Raw genomic sequence first — 26,894 nt, 5'->3', positions numbered from 1 at the left:
TCATTTGTCAACAATATCGATGGTCATTTTACATATATATCTGTGTTGACCAGCAGAATATTGGGCATTTCAAGATGCTATAAGGAGTAGGGTAAGAATTGTTGTTGATACACAGAACCGGAATACTGAACAAATAGCCAAAAAATACTTTAACAGCTAATGTGCCTTTATTGTAATTATTTTGTACTTCAACGGGGTTGATTTGTTTATATGGTATGGCGTTTGTACTTCTTGGGAATAAAACAAATTATCGTGTGTAGATCATTCCGGTCGACCAAACATAAAATGTATGTGACCGACAATTTCTTGAATGCCAAGTTTTCTTGGAAAACAAGACATGAGCAATACACCGAAGCTCCAGAGCAATGAAAAAGAAATATTATAGGAAAAGCACTAAAAGCGATGAGCTATTACATAAACTAGATGTAAGGTTGACTGAAATAACTTCAGGCAACGTTACTTTTTACATAATTAAAATGCAATAGCTGTATAAATAAGTCTGGATCGACACAAAGTACTTTCCCATCAATAGAGATGTCGAAAACACAGCGAGGAACATGGATTCCATATGAAAACCGCGTGTTTATTTTTCTGCATTATTATCATCACAATTGCTAAAAGTGTCATTTCCTTTTCTGCTTCATTTGACAGAACTCACGGAAGCTGACAGTAAGTTTTACATTAATTATCCAGTACTTCCGGTTTTGATCATGAACAGCTGGTACCAATGTTTTTGTTGAAGTGTGGGTAAACGATTCCTGAGTTAGTACATTCAATTTAGTGTACGTGTGTGGATTTCGTGAAAGGAGACATACAGACATGGGGGTTGACGATATATGCATAATTGAAATAAGGATCAGATAGACGTTACACTTGCTATTGGCAACTACCACATTTTCCAATGCCTTTAATACAAAGATTATTGTATGTTTGTCACATAGTGGAATAGCGCCCTCAAAGGCATGAACTATTACATGAGATCGAGCCTAGAACAACAATGTCATACATTGTTCTTATTTTTACAGAGGATAGATTCAACGTGTTTACTGACAAGCATACATTTGATGAATCGATTGTGGCTTGTCAGAGCATAGGGGCGACATTGGCAGTAATTCGAAACCCACTGGTGAACCGATACTGATAGGTCTGCTTAGAGAGAGAGGTCTGAATGGAAACGAAGTTTATTTCAACGCCCGTGAATCATATGGTGAATTTAAAACTGTGGAACAACAAGCTTTGTCCTACACCAACTGGAATTCTGGAGAACCAAGTGGCAATGGAGACTGTGCATATATGACGTATGTCATTATTATATCAGAAACATCATCGCATTTAGCCTATCACTTGCCAATTTAATGTACCTTACTTTGTTAGAACGTTAGTCTAACAGAAATGCTTAATCGGTTTCTGGTATTTTGTTTACCGATTGGATATTCTAAACTCATGCATTCTTCAACCGTGTTAAGTTTAATCCATAGAAAAATCTGATAAGAACAACAGAAAAATCCCATTGGTCATTTTTTTAAATTCCTTTCCATTGAGAATGTCTGAATGGCATTACACCCGAAGTGATCACCGTGGTTGATACACGTGACACGGTGTTTACGTAAAACATTAAGGGGTCTTGTATATAAAAATCACTCTTAGCTCTGGAGGTTGATAGATGCAATAGAATCAACGGTTATTCACCCTAAAGTTTTGAAGTTAAAAAACGGCCGAAAATATCATATAGCTATACACATATTTTATAACTATTAAAATTCAGAAAGTCAAACTTGAGTAAACGAGAAGTGGAATTATCTCTATTTAAATTTTATTTATGACACGTCCTATTTGACGAATGCCGAAATAATTAAATTTGGATTACAAAGCAACAAAACTTGATAAACGATAAACCATATCAAAAAATCGTAATGCTTAAATGTCTCACGAAGGCTCGACTCAAAACAATTGGGAATCGAAGAGTGATATCAACACCCGGAACAACCGTTGTCCTTTTCATTGTTTTTCTTAGGGGTTCGACATATTGGGACGATGCACCATGTGACAAAAAGCGATATTACTTCTGTGAAGGCGGAGAAGGTACCTCACTGTATCTTATTGGTTTTTCTTTCATTTTCATAGTTATGTAAAATAATTTCTACGACACGTTTTTGCATAGTCTATGTTCACAATGATATGTGGTGTAAGGTGAAGATACTTAGTGAGTGGTAATGCAGACAGAATTACCTCATAATATATTAAAACTTCCTGTGTATGTAAATAACAGAAATGAAACGGAAATGAATAGCGTTATATGTAAATCAACGCCCTTTAGGTTCTTAAGCTGAGCAGTGGTCTTGTGTCGTAAAACTTGATACTTTATGAAAGTCCTTATTTAGACAGTGTATAATACCTATTGGCAATATGCACGAGTCGAATATTAAAAGTAGTAACATTGTATACGAATAACATAGTAATTATAAAGTCATTAGAGGCATATAGCGGATGTGTCGAACACTTATGTAATATTTATTTCTTTTACAGTTGCAACAGAGGCGCCTCCAACCACAACAATACCGACAGAGGCGCCACCGACCACAATGATACCGACAGAGGCGCCACCGACCACAGTGATACCGACAGAGGCGCCACCGACTACAGCAGTGCCGACAGAGGCGCCACCGACCACAGCAGTGCCGACAGAGGCGCCCCCGAACCAACTACAGCAGGAATCCGTAAGTATGTTCATGTGTGTATGCAATTTCTCCTCACTTTCGCATACACTGGGGTAAGGCTGACATGAAGATAAATTTCCAAAGGCCTATTTTGAATATTACATTATTTACCCTTAAACAAGTTATCAGTGTTTGATGACTGACAGTGTACCGGAAATTATTTTGCAATCCCTTAGTTCTACACCATTCCAGACCATTGATGGGAAAGAACTCAATGTTCCATAACAGACTGATGAAGTTAAAATACATATTAAGACAGTGTAAACCACAATGGCTCTTCGGCTTTTCAAAAACCACCATTGCAATATGATTTTTAAACCAACAGCTTACCTCAGTATCTTTATACTTTTGGCATTTGTCTTTGACCCTTTCGACAGTTCTTTTGGATGCAAATCATAGAATATTCCCGGCTCGCTTAATTGCATCTCGTCATCTACGTACATTTCTCGACAGATCGAGTTACTTGTAGTTGCCTTGTAAAATTTAATGCCCTTACATTGAACATGTCAGATTAGTGAATTATCTGCAATGGGGATATTACATCAATCAGTTAGCGTAGAGCACCATCGGTACCAAATAAACTAAGTGCATACCTTTATTACTGCTACGAGAGGACAAGTTAACATTGTAGTATACATAATAAGCATTATTCTTTGTCCTTTTTTCAGAGACAACCTATATCCCTACGTTGCCACGTGAGTATATCATCTCGATACTTTGTCGCTCTTAACTATCACCTGTTTCCAATCTTTGGATATTGATAAAGCAAAGAATTTTAAGTACGGGTGTATTTTGTTACCTGAGAGAACTAATGGTACCAGCGATGGACATCGACGTTGCCTTCGTGACTTGCAAATGTAGGAGGTACTGCATGAAACACACCATTGCTCAAGTTTGTCCGGTGATTATCAAAGGGGTTCTGTCTTTTTTTCAAATTATGAAGCAAATGATATCGACGTTACCACCGCTAAGTTTAAAGTTGAGGGAATCGTTTACTGCTTTAGCCTCAGTTCTCAAATCATTCAACCCCAGTGTTCGAGGCTTGTGCATAAAGCAAGGCCCACAGTTTTACCCTTTAAAGGCACAGAAACACACCGTTTAGTGAGTGGTTACTAAGCTACCTCCAAGTTGAACAAGTCGACAGCCTTCTCCTGTGTGCACTACAACTTCAAGAAAACTTACTATTTGTTCTTTACAAAGTCATAAAATCCCTGCTTTATCTGTGTACTCAAGAATACTTCGTTATCTCTTCATTCATCGAACATAGCTTGTGAATTTCCTGCTAACCTGCATAACGTTGCACAAGGCAAACCAGCTGTTCAGAGCTCTGACAAACCCAAGAAGGATGGTGCCGCTGGAAATGCTGTTGACGGAAACTATAACAGTAATGCCAGAACTGGTTCATGGTTCCTGGACTAACAAAGAATTTCAACCGTGGTGGATGGTTGATTTACGACAATCATACGACGTTTATGAGATTGTAATCACTAACAGAGCAGATTGCTGCCGTAAGTAACATTTAAACTTCCCCTAATTAGAAACTATTCCACATAACAGGTGGTCGCCAAAATAAGAAAGTGTGTTGACCTGAAACGAAAGAAGTCGGAGGTCATTCGATTGACTCTGTCATGAGGATGACTGTCACAAACTGTCTTCCGTTTTGGATTGTCAAATTAAGATTTTGTCAATTTCGAATATAACAGCCGTTACCGTTATTGTGCACGTTAAATTGGAATTTTTTGGAAGAAAAGGTCATGTTCCCCACGTGCGCATCATCGATAAAGTTTACCTTGTCCATGAGAACCAGTTCGGTTAGCGCTTCTTTCAGTACTCGTAAAATAGAAACTACGAACTTTATTCAGATTTCAGGTCCTAAAACTGTCAATATGTGTATGGTTTGGAGAATATGAAGTTTTCGGGATGTATATGAATGAGCTAACTGTTGTTACACGCGTTTGATTGATATTTTGAGTGCCGTCTCATTGTCATCATAATGCCATATTTTACTGTACTGGGCATGCTTAGCTAAATATACTCTTGCCATCCACACATACCAATTATTTTGTAATTTTCTCGAGGATTTTCATATAATATTTAAACCTTTCAGCCTTCCGTATCAAGAATGCTGAAATCCGCGTCGGTGATAGTCCAATCTTCGGAGACAACCCGGTGTGTGGTAGAATGATCCTCGGTAGAATGGCCAAGGAGCAACCCATTCACATCAGATGTGGCTGTGAAACCCCAATGAGTGGACGATACGTCAGTATTCAACTCATCGACAGAGAGCAGCAGTTACATATGTGTGAAGTCGAGGTTATGGCTCTGTAGACGATGCTTGCAGATATAATAAATGGATACAACATGTATTGCTACAGCAATAAATGCTTTTTAAGATAATCCTATGGGTGAAGGGTAGTATTAACACTTGGGCAGAAAAACACATTTGCTTCTGTACTTTGATATTCGGGAAAAATAAGCGACCTCACGAGAAATGTTTAACTTCCAATAACTGTATAAGTCTTTCTGTATGAGAGTGTTAACGCACACTGTTGCACACGTCTCCTCTCAGTGACTCATCTTTACTCGGGTAGTTTAAACGTCATAAGTATTGTCGAGTAATCTTCACATTCATTACAGTTTGTGCATTGCATTTTCTTGTGCCATCTAATATCTAGTACACCAACAAATGTGCAGATTTATCAATACAGCACGTTAATGATTACTAGCAAAAGGTAAACGGCAATGCAATGGAGAATATCCACGAAGGTCATGAAACAGATTTTCCTCTGCCATAAGCGCTGACCTGAAGCAAATTCTAACAGGACTTATTTCGATGTAGCATTTAGTCATGCAACGCATTATTGCCTCTGATATACAAGTTTTTGATCCTACGCCTCAAAGATAAATTAAACGAATCACTAGCAGAAAATAGCTGTTGTTTGTTTTTTGTTTTGGCACGGAGTGCCAGGGGTTTAAGCGGATATACAAACTTTAACCCTGTAACTCTCTTTTGACTGTGAGAAGAATGTATTCTTGTTCGAAAATGGTCTTCATTTCAAAAAACATAAATTTAAGCTGTATGGCTGGCGATAACAAAACCCTCTCCCACTTCCTATGGTGTAAAGGAGATATAAAACACAGGAACGATGGTTAGCCATCTCAAGCACTAGTAATTCGGTCAAAACGTTATTTAAATGACACTAAGAAATCGAGAAAAGACATTTCGAAAAGGTTATCAAATATTCTTACAGAGTCATGTGACAAGTACCTGCATCCTAAACATGCCTATGTCAGGTTCACATGATTTCAGGTGTAATCACTTTACCCACCCCTTTGTGAGTTGCATTCTCATTTATCAAACTTTAACAACGGCAGAGAACTACATGGAGAACATAATAAATCGACTCAACAATAGGAATAGTCACAAACCTTCACACGACGATCATAAATTTTCGCCGACGGTCATATCACAGCCTTTTTATTTGAGTTTCGGGTTTCATACGTAAATATGGCAAGCTGGGAAGCAAAATGTGAAGAGATGTATGTTAGATTTACCGAAGAGGGCTTTCAGGTTCGCCCTTAAAAAAATGCTCAAAAGCATAAAGTTATCAGACGAATACGTATACTCACTCCTTCCCACCACAATCAGACTTTGCCTAAAACTGTTGTACATACGTCACATATCATCCAAAGTAACTACAACAAGTTCCAATGAATGGTATTTCATGATCTATTTGAAATTTATACGGGAATAGCTTGGTCGTATATCTCCTTCAGAAATGTTTTTAACAATAGTCAGTACCGTTTAGAAAATGGAAACTATATGTTTTTTCTACCTTTTTGTGCGTGTATCCCTTTTGCCACGTCAGCATGACTTACATGCTAACAATTAAACTTATCATTCCCTGTCCTTTGATAAATCCTTTAAACAAATTTCATGTAATTAGTATTCTTTGGATATCGTGCCTACAGACGGACTGCGAGAAGACAGACGGACGGACAGACATACATGTACATACATACATACATACATACATACATACATACATACATACATACATACATACATACATACAGACAGACAGACAGACAGACAGACAGACAGACAGACAGACAGACAGACAGACAGACAGACAGACAGACAGACAGACAGACAGACAAATACACAAACATCCATACAAGCATCACTATGAAACACAAACATCGGTACGACATAAACCTTCCGTGAGTGTACACGCAGGGAGAGTAACATTTTTAACTTTAAATTTATTTCTTATGCTCTGGTCTCAACCAATCGTAACCCATATTGTTCGCACGTACAGAAATATACAAATACGGCTATAAAATTATTTCGCTGTGAAAGAAATTGGTTTCCTTGTCTAAGTGACCCGCTCACGAAAACCGCTGGTTTGCACGGAATATTTTATTTTACAAGAGCAATAACCTTACTGCATACGGGATATCGAAATATAATATTATTGAAATCGATCCTTTTGTGTGATTCTGATATAAGGGGCAAAACATACAAACTGACACTTGTCCTCAATAATATGTGAATATTATTTTTGCTCATACAAGGAAAGGCGAACTATTAGCTCGATTGGTATAATACAATTTTGAATGCAATCAGTTTCAATCGCTAAATTGCGACCAGAGATGCGGAAATTAGCTAGATTAAGCTTAGAACCCGACCAAATAAGGACAATTTAGTTAAATTGTGATTTAAAATTGTCAGATGTGCAAAGTCTAGTTTCAAAAAAAAATACCTGCAAAAGTCATCATTACTTGAACAAATCTACCTTTGCTCAGCCTTAGGAACGTTCATAATAATATTTGAAATATATATGACAATCAAGTCTAATAAGTTCCCAGTCGATGACAGGGGAGCTAAAAAAGTAACCCATATTGATTTTGTTTGACAGAAACTTAGATTTTGAAAACTGTCTCTAAAGCCCAGCATGAAAGCGTGACGGTACCCCTTAAAACACCACCCCTTCCCCGTCAATACTGTTTATCCCATACTGCGGTGGACACTAATAATAAAGGATGACATTACAATATACATGGTATGTGCAAATTTATTGAATTATCGCGAACCAAAATACAAAGAGCTTTAAAGATTTGCCATCTTAGAAGAAATTGTCTGATTTTATTTCAGCATCTATGAACAGGTCAGGATGTCAGCACGGTGGTGAAGCGAAACTCTGTTTTTTTTTAATTCATTTTAAGTCATCCTCCGACTTGTAAGGATAGTGATGGTGCCCTTTGTATCTGAAAACAATATAAAATAGCGATATAATGTTACTTATGTCCATCTTTGCTAGTTCTCTTGTTTTCTTTAGAAAAAGACGATAGATTAGTGCTTAATCTACACCTTTACAGAATTCCAGTAAATTCCACCAACAATAACTAACGGAAATCTTATCAAATCTGCTTCCTAAGAACGAGGTGCTCTTTTACCCATGTTGAAGAATGAAATCTGTAACTGTATGAAATTGTAAATCTGTCAGATTTTATGATTAAGAGACACATCTACTTTAAGTCTTATTCTCATCCAAAATTCAAATTTACGTACCCATCCAACATTCCACAGTCCAGATTCCTATTCAATTGTTCGATGTCATCCATTTCATTCGGCAGTAAATCAAAATCCGAAACCTGTGGGAGGATAAGGCACGACTCGTAAAACAAACCGAGGACTCGGAGGTATTAAGTCAAGGTGGTGACATTGATGTTAAGAAGAAAAAGACAATATTCCGGATAGCCCCCCCCCCCCCCCCCCTAAATGTGACTTCCACCACAACCAATCCACGAAGTGACCGTATTCTGAATTTTTAAAGTCTTTTCCCTTACGAAAGGCCATCTAGAAAAGCGAACTTGAATTGCAGTAATGCATTCTACGCATCAGTGTTCTGGAACAGATAAAAATGGAAACCTCGTCAACACTCTTATTTGAATGATAATGATGCACCCTTACCTTTAAATTCTCCTTTAATCGCCCAGGATGTGAACTCTTCGGAACAGCAATCCCACCACGCTGTATGTGAAATCGTAGAATAATTTGTGCAGAAGATCTCTGGTGATTCTTTGCTATTTCTAGTATTGTAGGATCACGGAGAAGACAAGAGTGTGCCGACATGTCGCTCCTTCAGAAGTGAAAACAAAAGATGCATAGTGTCTGGTATTACTCCCATTCGATGGCACATAATGTTTTCAAAATATAAGTTGCAAACACTGTATAGAATTAAAATCTTGTCAGACATATTTTGTCTCTTTTTAACTAATCTTGCATGTGTGTATGGTAATATTAAAAAAAAAACAAATTTGCAGTTAATGAATTCGAAATTAATGCTACTATACGTACATCCATGGCCGTCTCCAGGGCTACCAAGTGGACTATGGGCTACGAATGCTATCTTGTTAGCCTTGCAGAAATCAAGCAATCCACTGCGAGTTAAATATGGGTTGCATTCCACCTACAAGGAAACATAAACCAACTTTTGGGCGATATTTTATTCAAGTTAAAACACCAGTTCACAAGGAAAATATCACTTGGCAATTTCCAAAACGTTTTCTCTCGGGGCGATTAGATAATGGAGAATTAAATACAGAGGACATGGGCGTGGACGTGTCTATTGTTACCTGGGTATACTGTTGCGAACACACATTGATAATGTGGAATGAACATATTTTGTGCACAAGAGATTTCAAGTCAATCGTTAAATTGAACTGTCACCTATACAAAAATATGGATTAAAAAGATATGTCGTGAAGAAGAGAACACACATTCTGCCTGTTTGTCTATCCCTCGTCGTCCATCTTATAACCACCTTTAGGTTGATCGCGCCTCGAAAATCAAAGTCTTAAACTTTCTCTCATAGTTCGCTCATTTGGAAACTTCAAATTATTCCGTCATAAAATTGAGAATATCAATTTGGGGTCACCGTGGACAATTTCGAATGAGAGGGCTAAATTGTCGGAAAGTTGAGAGTCAAGATGGCCGCCATTCTCTTTGTTATCTCTTTGAAGAAAAATTAAAGTTGTGATTTTTATGAAAACTGGACGGTAAACACCCTTCTTTTCTCTTTTGTTTTCATAAGACTCCCTACACACTTTATCAGAGCAAAGAATGGGAATTGTTTGAAGAAGATCATTTTTTCTGAAAACCAGTCCCCGAGAAGCGATCTACCTTAAATTACCTGTATGGCAGCTACTGGTAGACTGGAATGCTGCATTATGCGTTCAACTTGTCGCTGTGAAAAGTTTGACAAACCAATGGCTTTACAACATCCTTCGTGACAAAGAGCTTCCATTTCCTGAAAAGAAACGATATCAACTCATGTAAAAACGTGAATGAATCGTTTCGTAATACATATTCAGTCACTGATTGTTGGTAAGAATTCTATTCTAGAGGGGGTTCAGGCCTATTGACAAAAAGTAACTCAACTGTAGATGTTTCGATCATTTAATTTTATTCATCGGTATACAATAATTTCTTCAATAACCTATTTCAAGCCCAATATATATTTCAAATTTCAATTAAACCCCTTACTCTTAAATAACAAGTCATCGTTGATGACACAGTCCCCGCTTGTATATTTTGTTAAAAACTTCCGTGACTAGGTTGCTTTAGAATGAAATTGATGCAACTTGCGCCAGGTCTATGACTTGCCTGGCGGTCATATTAGATTGTATCGCGAAAACATTTGATGTGCATGTGTATGCCATAATGCACTGCCTTTGTGCCAAGTTTGAACGAAATCAGTCAAGAGGTGTTTGAGTTATGGTTTACAGACATGAAAAATCACAACAAAATGGCCGCCTGGCAGCCATATTGAATCATATCGTGAAAAATTGACGTGCATATTTATGCCACAATACTCTATCCTTTTGCCAAGTAAGAACAAACTTAGTTCAGGGTATGGTTCAAAGACATGAAAAAGTCATGACAAAATAACAACATGGCAGGCATATTTGATCGCATTGCAAAATAAATTGTCATATGTATCTCACGGTGCTTTATCTTTTTACCAAGTTTAAACAAAATTGGTTCTTGGATGTTTGAATTGAGCTTCAAAGACTGGAAAAATCACAACAAAATAGCTGTCTGGTGGCCGTATTGGCTCATATTGCAAAATAAATCCACGTGCAATGTATGCCATAGTGCTTAAAGTGTGAACACAATCAGTTCACAAGTGTCTGAGAAACGGCTGCAGTTGGGATGGACACACCGACAGAGGACATGAACCAATCTATAAGTCCCCATCAGACTGAATCCGCAGTGTCAAGTTTGAACAAGATCATTTCAGGGATGTTTGAGTTATGGTAGAAAGACATGAAAAATTGCATTAAATGGCTGCCTGACAACCATATTGGATCGTATTGTGAAAAAAATGCCATGCATCTGTATGCCATAGTGCATTACCTTTGTGCCAAGTTTTAAGAAAAGTTCAGGGATATTTGAGTTATGGTTCAAAGACATGAAATGGATCGTATCATGAAATAAATAAGCTTACATATGTATGCCATAGTGCTTTACCTTTTCGCCAAGTATGAACAAAATCAGTTCCAGACGTTTCAGTTATGGTTCAAAGACATGAAAAAAATCACATAAAAATGGCCGCCGCGGCCATATTGGATCGTATCGCGAAATAAATTGACATGCACCTGTATGCTAAAGTGTATTGCCTTTGTGCCAAGTTGAACAAAATCAGTTCAGGCGTGTTTGAGTTATGGTTTAAATAAAATACATGAAATATCGCAACAAAATGGCTGCCTGGCGGCCACATTGGATCGTATCGTGGAATAAATTGACGTGTATCTGTATGTGAGGGTATATTGCCTTTGTGCAAAGTTTGAACGAAATGGTTTAAAGACATGAAAAATCACAACAAAATGGCCGCCTGGCAGCCATATTGAATCATATCGTGAAAAAATTGACGTGCATATTTATGCCACAATACTCTATCCTTTTGCCAAGTAAGAACAAACTTAGTTCAGGGTATGGTTCAAAGACATGAAAAAGTCATGACAAAATAACAACATGGCAGGCATATTTGATCGCATTGCAAAATAAATTGTCATATGTATCTCACGGTGCTTTATCTTTTTACCAAGTTTAAACAAAATTGGTTCTTGGATGTTTGAATTGAGCTTCAAAGACTGGAAAAATCACAACAAAATAGCTGTCTGGTGGCCGTATTGGCTCATATTGCAAAATAAATCCACGTGCAAATGTATGCCATAGTGCTTAAAGTGTGAACACAATCAGTTCACAAGTGTCTGAGAAACGGCTGCAGTTGGGATGGACACACCGACAGAGGACATGAACCAATCTATAAGTCCCCATCAGACTGAATCCGCAGTGTCAAGTTTTGAACAAGATCATTTCAGGGATGTTTGAGTTATGGTAGAAAGACATGAAAAATTGCATTAAATGGCTGCCTGACAACCATATTGGATCGTATTGTGAAAAAAATGCCATGCATCTGTATGCCATAGTGCATTACCTTTGTGCCAAGTTTTAAGAAAAGTTCAGGGATATTTGAGTTATGGTTCAAAGACATGAAATGGATCGTATCATGAAATAAATAAGCTTACATATGTATGCCATAGTGCTTTACCTTTTCGCCAAGTATGAACAAAATCAGTTCCAGGACGTTTCAGTTATGGTTCAAAGACATGAAAAAAATCACATAAAAAATGGCCGCCGCGGCCATATTGGATCGTATCGTGAAATAAATTGACATGCACCTGTATGCTAAAGTGTATTGCCTTTGTGCCAAGTTTGAACAAAATCAGTTCAGGCGTGTTTGAGTTATGGTTTAAATAAAATACATGAAATATCGCAACAAAATGGCTGCCTGGCGGCCACATTGGATCGTATCGTGGAATAAATTGACGTGTATCTGTATGTGAGGGTATATTGCCTTTGTGCAAAGTTTGAACAAAATCAGCTCAGGCGTGTTTGAGTTATGGTTTAAAATACATGAAATGTCGCAACAAAATGGCCGCCTGGCGGCCATATTGGATCGTATCGTGAATAAATTGACGTGCATATGTAGACCATAGTACTTTATCTTTGTGCCAAGTTTGTGAACAAAGTCTGTTCAGCTGTGTCTGAGAACCGGCCGCGGACGGACGCACGGGACCCAATCTATAAGTCCCCGCCGGACTACGTCCGCAAGGACTAATAAGGAGACATTCAATTTTTTAGCTCCGCTGTCAGCGACGGTGAGCTTATCAGATAGGCTGATTGTCCGTCATTGTCCGTCCGTCGATCCGTTAAAATCGCCTTAAGCTTCTTCTCTGAAACTATTGATTTGATTGTTTGGAATTTGATATTGAGGTAGTTAGGTTGTATGCATATATGTGTTCTGCTGTCATTTTTTGCCGTTTTTGGTCCAAAATCTTATTCTCTCCAACCACCTGTCCGATTGCTTTGAAATTGAATATGCAGGTGCGTAGGCGTGACCGTAGACAGATTTGTCCAAAATGTTGTGAAATTTGTATATTTGTAATTTTGGGACATTTTCGCCATTTTTGGTAAAAATTCATCTCCGAAACTCTTGTCTGATTGCCTTGAAATTTGTTATGGAGGTATACGTACCCAGGGGTAACCTTAGTCAGATTGTTCAAATTGTGGTGAAATTTGCATAGTACTCTTTTGCAATTTTATTCCGTTTTTGGTCAAAACACCTACTCATAAACCACTGGTTGCTTTGAAATAAAAACACTGGTAAAGCTTCTGATTTGATATTTGTTGTACATATTTATCCTTAACAAGCTAAAAAACCGAAAGGTAGATTTCAGTATAACGCATTTTACATGGTCTGATCAGGACCTGTAAACAGCCTCTGAAAATAACTTCTGTTACAGGACCTGTAAAATTGGTCAGATATCAAGGGTGTATGGATAGGTCTGAATCAGGCCTGGTATTACAGGAATAGACCACAGAGATTAATTTCTGACTGTATCCAGACCTGTGAACACATGAATGAAAGACTGGTGTACGAACAGTTGTGTATCAGTGTTGAATTTACAGGGCCTGATATAGGGTCTGAAAATTGGTAAGATTTCAGGGTGTACAGTTTTAGAAAATGGGCCAAGTTTGATGAGAGATAGGAATACAGGCATAATTACATGATGTGTACATTAAAAAAAATAGACCCCGTTACAGATCTGTACTCACATCGCTATGTCCTGTCTTGTAAATGCCGTGATGAGACAGGCAGAAAATTTAGGCACGTCACGTCGCTGTGTCCACAGACCCATTAACAGCAATGTCATCTTATTACTGGTCACAGACCTGTACATCAGCCCCTGTCATTTTAATGGGATGTCTTTGCTGACCTAGACCTGTACCACAGAATTATATCATGGTCCTTAAGGGCCTGTCAAAGGGGGATTTTTTTGCTGTGTAACCCTCAACTATATCAAGATATCAGCCAAATGTTCATAATGGTCTAACGAGCGAAACGTACAGTACACGGTCCAAATATCTAGAAAATATCTTACACACTGACGGAGCATCCATTATTTGGCAATGTTCTTGTAATTTCCTAAGTATAATTATGACCAATATTACAAACACAATAAGATGATGGAAAGCATGATATATCCTTATAATATCTTCGAAATTAATCTTAGTTATCTTATCTATTGCTTACACAAGTTAATAGAGTTAAGAGGATTCCGTACGTCGCAGCGAACATTTACCCATTTTGCCGCTGCATTATATGTTACATTCTTATATCATGTCATTTGATACACATACTGTACCTAGAGTTTCCTACCTTCCACGTGTCAAGGTAATCAACGTCATCATAATATTCATTCCACTTTATGTTTTGATTACGTAGGGGCCATGGAAATTCAGGCTGAAAGTAAAAAGACAATCATGAAAATTTGAAATGAAGGAGAGAAAGATGAAAGGAGAAGGTTCATTTATTGCGAAGTATTTTTTAAATTTTTAACTGAATTATTTTAGAGAACTTTGCTTGTCGATATCTTTTTTGACAATTGGCTCATTCACCCCGGGAGATTAAATCTGCCTTATTATTTATCATGTCACTCAAGCTACGCCACGTCTAGGAATTTTTATCTATACACAGGACGTATACTTTTATGACTTGTAAGAGCTTTTAGGTATTAATTTCAAATAAAATAAACCAAAATCTAAACGGCCATTGACAGTATTGTAGTGCAGTATAATTATTGTTGTGTTGTGTTGTGTTGTGTTGTGTTGTGTTGTGTTGTGTTGTGTTGTGTTGTGTTGTGTTGTGTTGTGTTGTGTTGTGTTGTGTTGTGTTGTGTTGTGTTGTGTTGTGTTGTGTTGTGTTGTGTGAAGCATCATAATCGCTCCTTATTTATTTATCGTATCGTATCGAGACAACTGTAAAGGGTAAATATGTACGACAAATATCATCATCACTGTCATTGTTTTTGTTGGTGTTGTCGTCTTAGTGTTACTGTTTCACAGATTATAAGTTTAAGTAAGTTGAAAATTATCAAAATGTGTATTGCTTGAGCACCTTCACGTACTTACGATTAAAGAAGTTGGCAAGTGAATGAGATATAAATCAACGTAGTCTACTTTCAGATCGGCTAGACTTTGTCTGCAAGCCTCTCTCACCATACTTGGTCTCATTCTGCTCGGCGATAGCTGTAATCACAAAGAAAGGAAAACCTTTGCCAAACATATACTAAAAAGTTCCAGTGTGAAATGTATCAACCAAATTACAACCGTGCAGTAGACTGTACGAACGATACTCAACAATAGGTGATTTTTCCGTTCTCGTGCGGGATCTCGTGCGACTTGGTTGATAGCCGCAGCAGCAGTTTGCCGACCAGGTTATCTAGTCAAGCTTTACATGGAACTAGAATAGATGCAAAATTTAACAAAAATTGTGAAAGTAGTAGTGTTTAAAGCAAAGGGCGATATGTTGTTTGTCCTGTTTGTTTGTCCTTTGTCCCTATAAGGAAGTGCAAACGCACACGAGATCTTGCGCGATCTCGCGCAGTTCAGAAAATGGTCTCTTGTCGATAAAGTACAATTTTCATATGGAGTTCCTTCAGCTCTCAAGCAAAAAAATATCAAACTCTCGCTACTGCTCCTCAACACAGCCAGCATGTATACAGTAGAATTTGATCAGTTATTACAAAAAAGTACGCATACGACATGACTTGGATGCATTTCTCAACAAAACCAATGGCCGTTGCTGATCTATTTACTCGCTTAGGACAACAAGCTTTTGCCCAATCACGGTTTCAACAAAAGACAAAGAAAACAAATGTAATTGATGATAAGAATATCGGCAACAATAGCAAACAATGATAAACAATACCAAACAATGATACCGTAGTTCCTCTTTAGTCTAGATCTATACCATGCTTCAAGTGCCGGCATCATCAAACTTTCACACTACAAGTACCCTAACCACAATCTGTCTGAAGTTCATCTTTCAGATGAGTTCAAAACATAACACACACACCTTACTAACATATACAGATCCTCTCTGTTTACTATACCCTCGTTCAGATTTTCTTTCAGAACATCTCCAATGATACGTTCATTGTAATACACTGCAGCGCAGTCAATGTGTCTGTAGCCAAGACCAATCGCGCAATGTAAGGCGGTCTTCAGCTCGTCGCCATACATCTGAAAAAAGTAAACATTACAGTGAAGTCAAACGTGTTTTATTGATTTTCATACTATGTTATGACTTATACAACATTCAAATTCATAAAAGGCGGCAACCAAGAAGTAAGGTCTGATGTTTCGACAAGAAAAAGCTCCACTTTATTCTATTCTTCTTAGGGATTTGTCGGTGTCTCCGATGAGACAAAAATGACATCATTGAAAAAAAGCACATTCTAACATTCAGAGTGAGAGATCATGGGACAGTAAAGGGACAAGAACAACACTACACATCTACATTCAGTTTATGCTTGGACGAAACACCATCACCCTTTGATGCGTCTTTGACTTTAAAACGTTTAACTTGAGGAAATCATTGGTTCAACCTTCCATTGTGATAAATTGTTCCTTAAAGGCACAGTAGCTGTAACGTTTGATAACATTTTCGGTATATTTGTTTTCTGTGTCACCTACTTTCTGTTGTTCTACTCTCTACATGATGTTGATATGCCACGTATTAAGCTTCTCACTACAGTCAATATATGCATTACTAGCAATGTTATTGTTGACAACTGACTTTTAGTAAGGACAAAAAGTCAAATGTCAGCAATAACATGGCACTTTACAAGCATACACACTTTGTTGAGAAGCTCAATACTTGGCAGTTAAGCATGTTTTAGTGAGTAGAACAAGAAACAGTAGTTATTGAAAAGAACGAAAAATAGTGAAATAATCATCAAAAGTTAAAGCTACTGTGCCTTAAATTTTGCTGTAGGAAAAATTAATGTTTGGTAAACGTCACATATCTAAAACTGTATGGCAATAATTAATAATGCAAGTTTTAATCTCAATTACCTATATTATACCAAAGAAAGCATTGTCTAAGAATCCTCGAAAGCATGTCAAGGATTAGTGGAATCTAAGAAGACAAGAGATTGCTCTTAGAATTGTCTTGATCAGTCAACAAGTCTCTAGCAATTACATGGGAAACATGTTTATCTTTTATGTCATCAAAATTCAGTATTGTGACAATGTTAATGCCACAATTGAAACAGAATGATCCCCAATGGAATCATAGTGTTTACATCTATGAATTACCTAATGTAATCTTACTCTACTTCGATAATACATCAAATTAACAGTAATAACTACATTAATTTCTTAAGTTTTAAAAGCTTCTAACACCGAATGAACATGATGTTAGGGTCATACAGCCAGGGGATTTCATTGGTATTTGTAATGCATACTTGGGGCGAAAAACGGTTTGTTTTTGTTCGCCAACTTAGAGGGTTTGGAAAGGCTCCCCCGTGCGCGACTAGAATCGACTTTTTCTTGGTATTGAGTTCCCCTATTAAAGTAAACAGTGTTCCTGACAACAGATTTTCTTTATCTTTACGTTACTGTAATATTATTCATTTACTTTTATCATTGAAATGAAAAAGGTTAACAAAATACAGGTGGCAAGTTTCATGACAATCTACATCAAAATTCACAAAAAACTTCAAGCTCCATTCGCTGTATGCTGGCTATTTCCATTAAGGTCAAGTACGCCGAATTCCCTTGCTCATACGTTTCTCTGCGCAGTAAACGCCCTAGCCAGACAAAAATGTTGATACTAAGTTGAAATTATTCAGCCTCACATTTCATGAGAATGCATTTGTGTGGATGTTTCACTTACGTGTCAGTATGAAGTTTACCCCATAGACCTTTGACCGCTTATGAATAGTTACCACTAGGTTACTCGTTTTTTTTTTCAACACAAGCATTTAAAAAGCTATCGGAAAGGATTTATTCAATGATCCTTGGTTAGAAATCAGGATATATCTCTAAAATTAGCGTGGTGACCCTCTATTATTAATTTCGCAGAATGATAAGCATCCAGTAAAGTTTCAGTTTATGAATTTTCATGAATTTGACATAAGTGGAAAATAGCTAGCAATAAACATAAACTCTTCTTTTTTTAACTCTCCATCATCTCCATATCAAATTACTTTTTATTATTGGATTTGCAGTAAAATATCTGAGAAAGGCACTCATTTTGAAAATTTCGCATTCAATCTATCGATTTTTTAAAAAGTACCGAAAACTGTGCGTATTTTACACTTTAAAATGAACTTTATTTTGAATTCGGCATTTTTCAGGTTCTTAGAGAGTACTATTCATTCTCAGTTTCCATGGAAACGGATATGGTGACCTCCATTTTTTAGTTCATATTTCAAGAAGTTCAATATAATAGAATGTGTACACCAACTTTCATGATATTGTCATTACATTTAATTTTTCGATGAATTCTGCGTACTTAAACTTTAATTTTGTTCTGTATATCGACTATGGTTTCTTGTTTATGTCCCAAACGGTCTAGTATACTGCTAATGAGATGTCTGGTATTTCTCTTGTCAACATGTTGTACATTCTGCAACATTGTACAAACGATTTTTCTGCAATATTTGCGACAAAATTCCAATAAAAATCTTTAAAAGTGAACATATTTAGATCTGTGTATTTCCCGGTGATAATTTTTCTTTCAACACTTGTCTATGTTCACGATGTAAATATCAGTTATTCTTAACAACCGTTATTCATTTTTCAATGCATATAGAACTGCTTTTTAAAATACATATAGTTTTTCCAACCAATTACTTTTGTTGTGCAGTTTCTGTAATAAAAGATCTCAAAAATAAATTTACTATTTCTGAATATATCAGCTCCATAAACGAAACCCGATTCAATTTATTTTTGACAGAAAAGAAGTTCATTTTTTGTAATATAGCGGTTTCAACATGTTGCTCTTCTGTGGTATTTGGCAGTATCTGAATATTTTCCTTCTTTATCACAACTTCATATCAATTTGGCAAACCCCTTTATAAAAAGGCTGATAATAGTTTTGTAATATGCCGTAATCCTTCGATTCGTTATCTATATAGTATGTAAAATATGGCTTGTACCACAAAACTCATCAAAATAATAGTCTATTACCACTTTCCATGCTGAATTAATAGTAGAGACTAGTCTCAAATCGATCTGCATTGCAAAGCCTTGATCAGTGAATTCACATCAATCATATTGCAGCATTCTTGTATTACATACATACTGGTAGACTTGTACTGTGTACATGTTAACTTTTGTCATACGGTTTATATTTTCCTGGAGTAAACTTGTATTCGGATTCCAGTGTCAAGGACCTATGCTACATTGACGGAAGCAACATGTGAGTGAAACGGCATTGTGATCAGTTTTAATGGATGACCGAATATCGACGGAAGTATCACATGTAATAAATGCTTAGGGATTAACAAGAAATCTAATCAACTTGCAATACCCATAGTACGTTGCCTCCATGTGTATTGTCTTTTCTTTCTGGGTGAAATTCTCTGCAAACATAACATAACATAACATAACAGAAAGTAATTGAAAATATTCTTCATTTTTTGGCGGCTTTGTGTGACATTTTGTGCCCCTTGCGTCGAGCACAGAGTCAGTAAATGAATTAAAATCACCCCTCCCCGATAAAAGCATGACTATCGCCGAGACTGCTTTTCAGCCCAACGCTGAAAGCCTGAAATATTCGGTGCGTTGCTGTCATTTCCAATGACCTCGTAGTGTTTCAGAAAGACGGGCTTTACATGGTCATAATCACCTCAAGGTCATTAGTACCTCAATTATTTGCATATGAACGGGTGGCATAATTCTGGTTTACTGCCATTGTCTCACTCAACGTCAAATCCAAGAACGAACTCGATGTTTGTACCAAAGAAATTCATCTTCCAAAATCTCAACAAATAATTCATTTTTCATCCACTGGTCCATGTAATGGAGTTTAAAGGAAATGGTTGTCACAGGATGAAATCCGTCGTCGAAATGTAAGTCCAGTTGAGGTATTGAAGAGGTTATGTTACTGTCCTTGTTATATTAGTGAGATCATGGAGCTACCTCCATGGTTAGATCTACGTAAAACGGGAGACATGACTCGCACTTTCCTCAACCAAGGTCAACGGCAGTACTAAATGTTTATTAAATGTTACTTTACAATCGCGCCCGAAGAGTGCAAAAGTAAAAAAAAATGTTCAGAAAATATTCATGAGCCCAGTTGACGTTCAAGTGATTTCAATGCCTCTAGTGTATTTTCTCAGGTCCAAACGTGTCAAATTTGGGAATACCCTCTTAATAAAGGGGCTATTTCAATCCCTGGTTCTCGCATTAGTTGTTATTTACATTGTCTATTTACATAGTGTTAGTCCTTTCTTTTCCGTTGAAATTTTTATCAACTGAATCAGTTTGCTTTTAGTTAAAGCTGATAAAGAACTTGTCCCTTTAAGATCACGGTTCCCGAAATTTGGGTAGACCATTTGATATGCTGGAGTCTGGATGCATGAGTTTGGCTGGAATTGTCTGTTCACCTTGACTTCCGAACATGATCTATTCACCATGAAAATCCATGTTTGAAATGACAAGTTATTGAACGGATCTTGCATGCATAGATGCAAATTTTAACTAACCTGCGATGTTCCTAGTCCTATCACCGGTATGCCAGTTCTTGAACTTATTCTTCTAACTTGCTTTGATGCTGCAAATAACTGTGACACGCTTCGTACGACCGAATGCCGCAACATGGCATCAGTTCAGGTTGACCTAGCGGTACGTCTCCGGTTGCACTAGAAACTAGGACGCGGCGTGTATATTATTACTCATTGCATATTCAAAGTGACAAAACCCACAAACTCAATTCATAAGGTTGAGATACCTTAAATAGGCACATACGTCAACAAAGGGAATTGTGGGGGCCTCGGGACAAAAGAGCTAGCGATGCGTGTACTGCACGCTTTTTTTTTACAAAGGCATAGTTCTCATCGAAGACAAACAGGAAACCCCAATAAACCATATATTTTCTGAAAGCTGAATATCCGAAATTTATTATGATTTAAAAATTTTATTGGTATTCCGACATGGGCATGTTTTTGGTAGAAAACGTGAAGTTTGCTATTATTTCAAGTTTGCTATTATTTCATTTAAAGGATTTAAGTCAAAAAGTTTAAATCACTTTCTTAAACTTAATATCTTATTCAAAACTAGAGCCCACTTGGATAAAAAATGGAATGATATTTTGTTTGGTGTTACCTGCTTTCATTCATGTATGTATACAATCATGTGTGAAATTTTAGGACAATTCGGCCGACGCAAAGCGAAGTTAAATTCCTCTGACGCTGTAAAAACGGTAAAAAAAATCATGAAACAAAAAACAGGTAAAAAAGAGGACTTTGCCCCTTTAAATCACTGATTGCTCTGAAATGAAAACACTGGCCAAAGTTTTGATTTGATATTTGTTGTACATATTTATCCTTAACAGTTGTCTCGAATCTGTATGCCAACATTACAGCAGAGATCTATCGGCCGCTAGGTCAGTTGTTTAAATACCGATGACACTGGAACCGTCCATTATAATACCAAGTTCTTGAAGTCGATAATGAATGAACACATATAAATACCCATGTAATGAAAATTCCGGAACAAAGCAACCTTCAAAGCTAAAAAACAAAGGTAGATTTCAGTATACGCATGTAACATGGTCTGATCAGTACCTGTAAAGAGCCCCTGAAAATAACTTCTGTTACAGGACCTGTAAAATGGGTCAGATATCAAGGGTGTATGGATAGGTCTGAAACAGGCCTGATATTACAGGAATAGACTAAAGAGATGTAATTTCTGACTGTATGCAGAGCTGTGAACACATGAATGAAAGACTGGTGTACGAACAGTTGTGTGTCAGTGTTGAATTTACAGGGCCTTATACAGGGTCTGAAAATTTGTAAGATTTCAGGGGTGTACAGTTTTTGAAAATGGGCCAAGCTTGATTAGAGACATGAAAACAGGCATAATTGTGTGTACATTGAAAAAATAGACCCCGTTACAGATCTGTACTCACATCGCTATGTCCTGTCTTGTAAATGCCGTGATGAGACAGGCAGAAATTTTAGGCACGTCACGTCGCTGTGTCCACAGCACCATTAACAGCCATCTTATAACTAGCCACAAACCTGTACAACAGCCCTGTCATTTTAATGGGATGTCTTTGCTGACACAGACCTGTACCCAGCATTGTATCAAGGACCGTACATGGCCTGTCATAGGGGGATTTTTTAGCTGTGTAACCCTCAACGACATCAAATATCAGTCAAATGTACACAATTGTCCAAAATGAACGAAAGTAGAGCATCTGCCTTATTATTTATCATGTTGCTGAAGCAACGTCACGTCTAGGAATTTTTGTCAATACACAGGACGTAAACTTTTATTGACTTGTAAGGGCTCTTGGGTATTAATTTCAAATAAAATAAACCAAAATCTAAACGGCCGTTGACAGTATTGTAGAGCAATGTAGTTATATTGTTGTGTTGTGTTGTGTTGTGTTGTGTTGTGTTGTGTTGTGTTTGTGTTGTGTTGTGTTGTGTTGTGTTGTGTTGTGTTGTGTTGTGTTTTGCCATCGTGGCACTAGACTTTGATAGCGTAATATGAACCACGAAACTACTGAGATGATACACATGTATCTCTGTATTTCAAAATTCATCGTCCGTTGTGTTGGGTTCACCTGATACGGTATGAAGCTCTCTTACAAATACAGTAACGAAACTACAGACAGCCATTCACCCTTATAATTATCCACATGTGGCAATGTAAATTCTGTATTTCTAAACACTGACCCTAATTTTCTTGGCCTTGATAACTTCAGACTTGGCTGGTTGGTATGAGGAGGTGATTTACATTATTTGCAAATTAAGGTCGTGGTTACTCTTCCCTACAACAGGTCGGCCCCTCTCTATTGCTGCAAATGTGCGAATTGGGGAGTCACAAGCACGATGCACTATCTGGTGGCATTGACTTTTGATGGCGTCACCAGCTGTAGCGTCCTTTCAAAGAGTGAGTACATTGACGTGTAATCATCGAATTTAAATGTAGAGTTATCGCCAAACTTCAGTATCTTCTAAATTAGCAGTTTATAAATATTATCTGGTCGCGAAAAAAACGTGATGTGTTTTTCTTTGAGGTTCTGCAGCCGGGTGTTGGCATTTCATCACGCGAGCTTGTGTAGGTCAGTGAAATTATCGTGACGCGTCTTACCAGTGTAGGAATACTGTGGACTCTTGTACGCTTAGACTGCAGACATCTGACGCAATTCCCTTCCGATAGCTATTTTCCTTGTAGTAAAAATTATACTGACGAGTCAATCTTTTGAATAGTTTACAATAAGCCTGTACGAGACCATTTTTGTGTGTGTCGCTCTGCCACGCGAGTAACAATTTGACGGGCATGTACGCCCTTTGGTCGTTGTTTAGAGATCGAGATATTGAAAACTTTATATTGAAGCCCTTTTTGTGACATCGCATATACGTCACCCCCCCCCCCCCGAAAAAAAACATGCCGCTTGTGTAGATTGAATCCAAGCAGTGTTATTTGCCGCGTAACCGTAGCCGGACACTTTAGTTGTAGGGCTATGCTGTCTTAGCAGTGTTGCAAAATCTGCGAATCTGTTTTACATTTTTATTTATAGTCCGGGGTGGTTACTTGTGTTGCGGTGTCATCATTCATTTGGATTTTTGGTATCTTGCTTATTTATATATTTTTTCTGCGAAATAAATGATAGACTAGTGATTACCGAAAGAAGTTTTGTCCTGGAATTACTGCCAGCCTTGCTGACAGTGACGGTTACTTGTTCACTATTCTTGGTGCTATCGACTAATTCATCGAATCTCCTTTTTTTGGCCTGGTTTACGATACGGCGATTATGCATATGCACATGCCACCATCAGCTATGTCCATTATGTTTGTCGATCTTTTTACGTCATGATGAAACTGCGATCTGGATTCGTACATGTGGAAGATCTACGCATGCGCAGTACGCTGGAAATGATTTGTATAATCTCCCCCAGAGGCCGTGCGACACCATCGGCTATCTGCACTACGAACATGATAAATATTGTATGGGATTGTTTGCCTTCTTCATTTGCATCTATGTCCTATCTTATTGGTTCCATCACACAAATTCAATATCTTTCGACTCACCCGACTGTCAATCGTAAAGATGAAACTGTCTACACCCCCTCTTTGTTTACACTTATACATATCTGCGTTCAGCAGAACGCTAACCAGCAGGCTCTAAACTTAAGCCAACTTCTCACTAGATCGGAAAAGTAAGTAATTTGTTTCTTCTTCATAATCTCCTTGACAAGAAGGCTCACTATACTCTACTGACGTGGGATGTATTTAAAATGATGATGCGTGGAGGAAGTAGAGAAAGATACGATGGTCAGTAACCCGCCATGCCATGCCATGAATAGAGAAACTAAAAAAATGTGGATGTGACACTCGATGGGCATGGAATTGTCGCATAGAGACAGGAAGTTGAATATGCATAGTCTGACAAAACAATAAACTGGCTATGGCTACCATTGTATATGCGGCTTTTTCGCAATAAATACGGTCCACTAAAACCGCGAACGCAGAGTTTCGAACGATAAACGGAACGAAAGAGAAACACAGCCCTTTACAGTTCGTTTAACAAGTTTAGAGTTCGTTTGAGAAACAGATTAGTGGTTGCAATTATCACCCCGTATTTGCATTCTAAATAAACCCTCCTCAATAGTCTCGCACGGTCTCCAATGGGGTCGTTTTTTCACGAATATTTCTCGTGATTTATGGTCTCCCAAAGGTGTTGAATAAAAGTTATATAGTATTAAGAATCAACCTTCATGCCAGTTCGTGAAAAATAATACATACATGTAAGTCAGAAAAACAATGCCAACGATCGACTTTATTAGTTGCTGACTTGGGTGTGCACATACAAATTAGTGATTTTCTTGGTTCCAATCAAAAGTTCGAAAAAGTATAACTTGACTTCGGCTTGACATATCTGTCTGATTTTTGGTCAGCAGACTTTGTAAATACGAATCTCCAAAAGGTGTCTCAGATATTCGATGAATTTGAAATCGCACTAGAAGTGACAACGAGACGGTAATTTATTTAAAAAAGGATTGTCACTTTCACATCTTATTGTTCAAAAACCAAATGAAATAAACACATTTTTCATAATTTTTGAATAAGCTTATAAAGGTTATAGAGAACATATACTTTATTGGGTCAAAAATATTATCGTCACTGAGAAATACTAGATTTAAAACAAGAAACGTTAAACGTGTACCTCACCCTTAATATAATAGGCGATTCTGCCTGATGTCGACAGCCAAGGTATGTAGACCCCAGCTAGCGTATAAGTACGTTCGCAAAGTACGAGTCGTACCTCGACTCTACATTATTCTAATAGCTACACAGTATCACCAGCTAGCTGCGGCGTACTACATTTCAGTGGGCGGCTGCAAAGAGCAAAGACGTACGTTCGTCCTTTTTGCCGTGCAGTGAATGTGGACTCATCGTCCGAAGTGATTGATGATGCGCTGCCAGAATTCTCGGTATGTACATGTACGCCTATAGGTACCTTACCGTGTGCAGACGTTCGCGGCCCGGGCGGATTTGAGCCGAGGCCCGCGACGGCGTGATGTTTTAGTATCACCCGTAGTACAAAAGTAGGTGTTCAAGAGTCAGCGGAGTACATTCTTGTAGTATGTAGGGACTGAAGTTTTTTTTCAGTCGATGGTCGCCTATAACCTAATCATTGTTGTGGATTCCAGGAACAAATTATTCAGTGACAGACTAGGTAGAGCAGTAGAGAATCTCTACGAGTTTTGTACTTTGTACATTATGATTTCTGAGTCTCGGACATTGCGGCCATTTTCCAGCTCTCTTTCATAGAGATTGCAACTATTACTAAACAATGAATCAATACCATACTCTCAAAGTCTCTGTTAGTATGTGTCAAGTACAATAAAGATTGATTGATTGAACCAGTTTGCAGGTTACTGCAATCAGATATTTCTCTTGTTGGTAACTGGTGCAAAACATGGAAAGTAAAACTTAATCTTAAAAATGCAATGTTATTCAATATTCGAATAAGCGTACGAGCTTTATAAGCAATCTATTACACGTGACGATGTCATCAAAGAGCTTGGTGTTCATTTCACCAAAATCTAAGTTTTGCACACCATATTAATTACACTATTAAAAGAGTCCATCAATTGGTTGGTTTTATTAAACGAACTTGCTGCAACTTTACTAATATCAATGCCATTAGAAGTATTTAATTGCACTTGTTAGGAGTATCCTTGAGTATTGTTCGGTTGTGTGGTCACCACACCACTATTCTTACATTGATAGAATTAAACGAGTTCAAAAGAAATTTATTAAATTTCTAGGTTTTTAGGAGAGACTGGAGTATAGTTCTGATAATTATTTTACTTAATGTTCTATCTTTCGCCTCTTTTCATTCGTCGTCAAGTCATAGATCTTTGTTTTATCCACAAGTGTGTTAATTTTATTGCCGACTGTCCAGACATTACCAGCTCTTTTAATTTCTATGTGCCCCCAAGGCGTCTCAGGGGTTTTGACTTATTTTGGATTCCAACTGTCAAAGCACTGTTTTTCTTCTCGGACTA

The 26,894-nt window shown here is 37.5% G+C and overlaps 1 protein-coding gene across 2 annotated transcripts; it reads right to left on the bottom strand.

The window, feature by feature from the left end:
• Nucleotides 1-7,777: 7,777 nt before the first annotated feature.
• Nucleotides 7,778-21,057, bottom strand: LOC139139912 (aldo-keto reductase 1B-like). Of its 2 annotated transcripts, XM_070708876.1 has the most exons (10): nt 20,853-21,057; nt 16,248-16,377; nt 15,265-15,381; nt 14,513-14,596; nt 13,909-14,075; nt 9,917-10,033; nt 9,082-9,193; nt 8,695-8,863; nt 8,293-8,375; nt 7,778-7,988 (listed from the first exon to the last, which is right to left on the bottom strand). In XM_070708876.1, exons 1-3 carry the CDS (start codon nt 20,964-20,966, stop codon nt 15,299-15,301), a joined length of 327 nt encoding a protein of 108 aa, XP_070564977.1. In that variant the 5' UTR covers nt 20,967-21,057; the 3' UTR covers nt 7,778-7,988; nt 8,293-8,375; nt 8,695-8,863; nt 9,082-9,193; nt 9,917-10,033; nt 13,909-14,075; nt 14,513-14,596; nt 15,265-15,298. The 2 variants fall into 2 exon arrangements, with proteins under 2 accessions (XP_070564977.1, XP_070564976.1); XM_070708875.1 differs by lacking the exon at nt 13,909-14,075.
• Nucleotides 21,058-26,894: the final 5,837 nt, after the last annotated feature.

This window comes from Ptychodera flava, chromosome 9, assembly GCF_041260155.1.
Source record: "Ptychodera flava strain L36383 chromosome 9, AS_Pfla_20210202, whole genome shotgun sequence".
Classification (NCBI taxonomy): Eukaryota; Metazoa; Hemichordata; class Enteropneusta; family Ptychoderidae; genus Ptychodera; species Ptychodera flava.
Note: the sequence above shows the minus strand (reverse complement) of the source record. Positions and strands in the feature narration are given on the sequence as shown.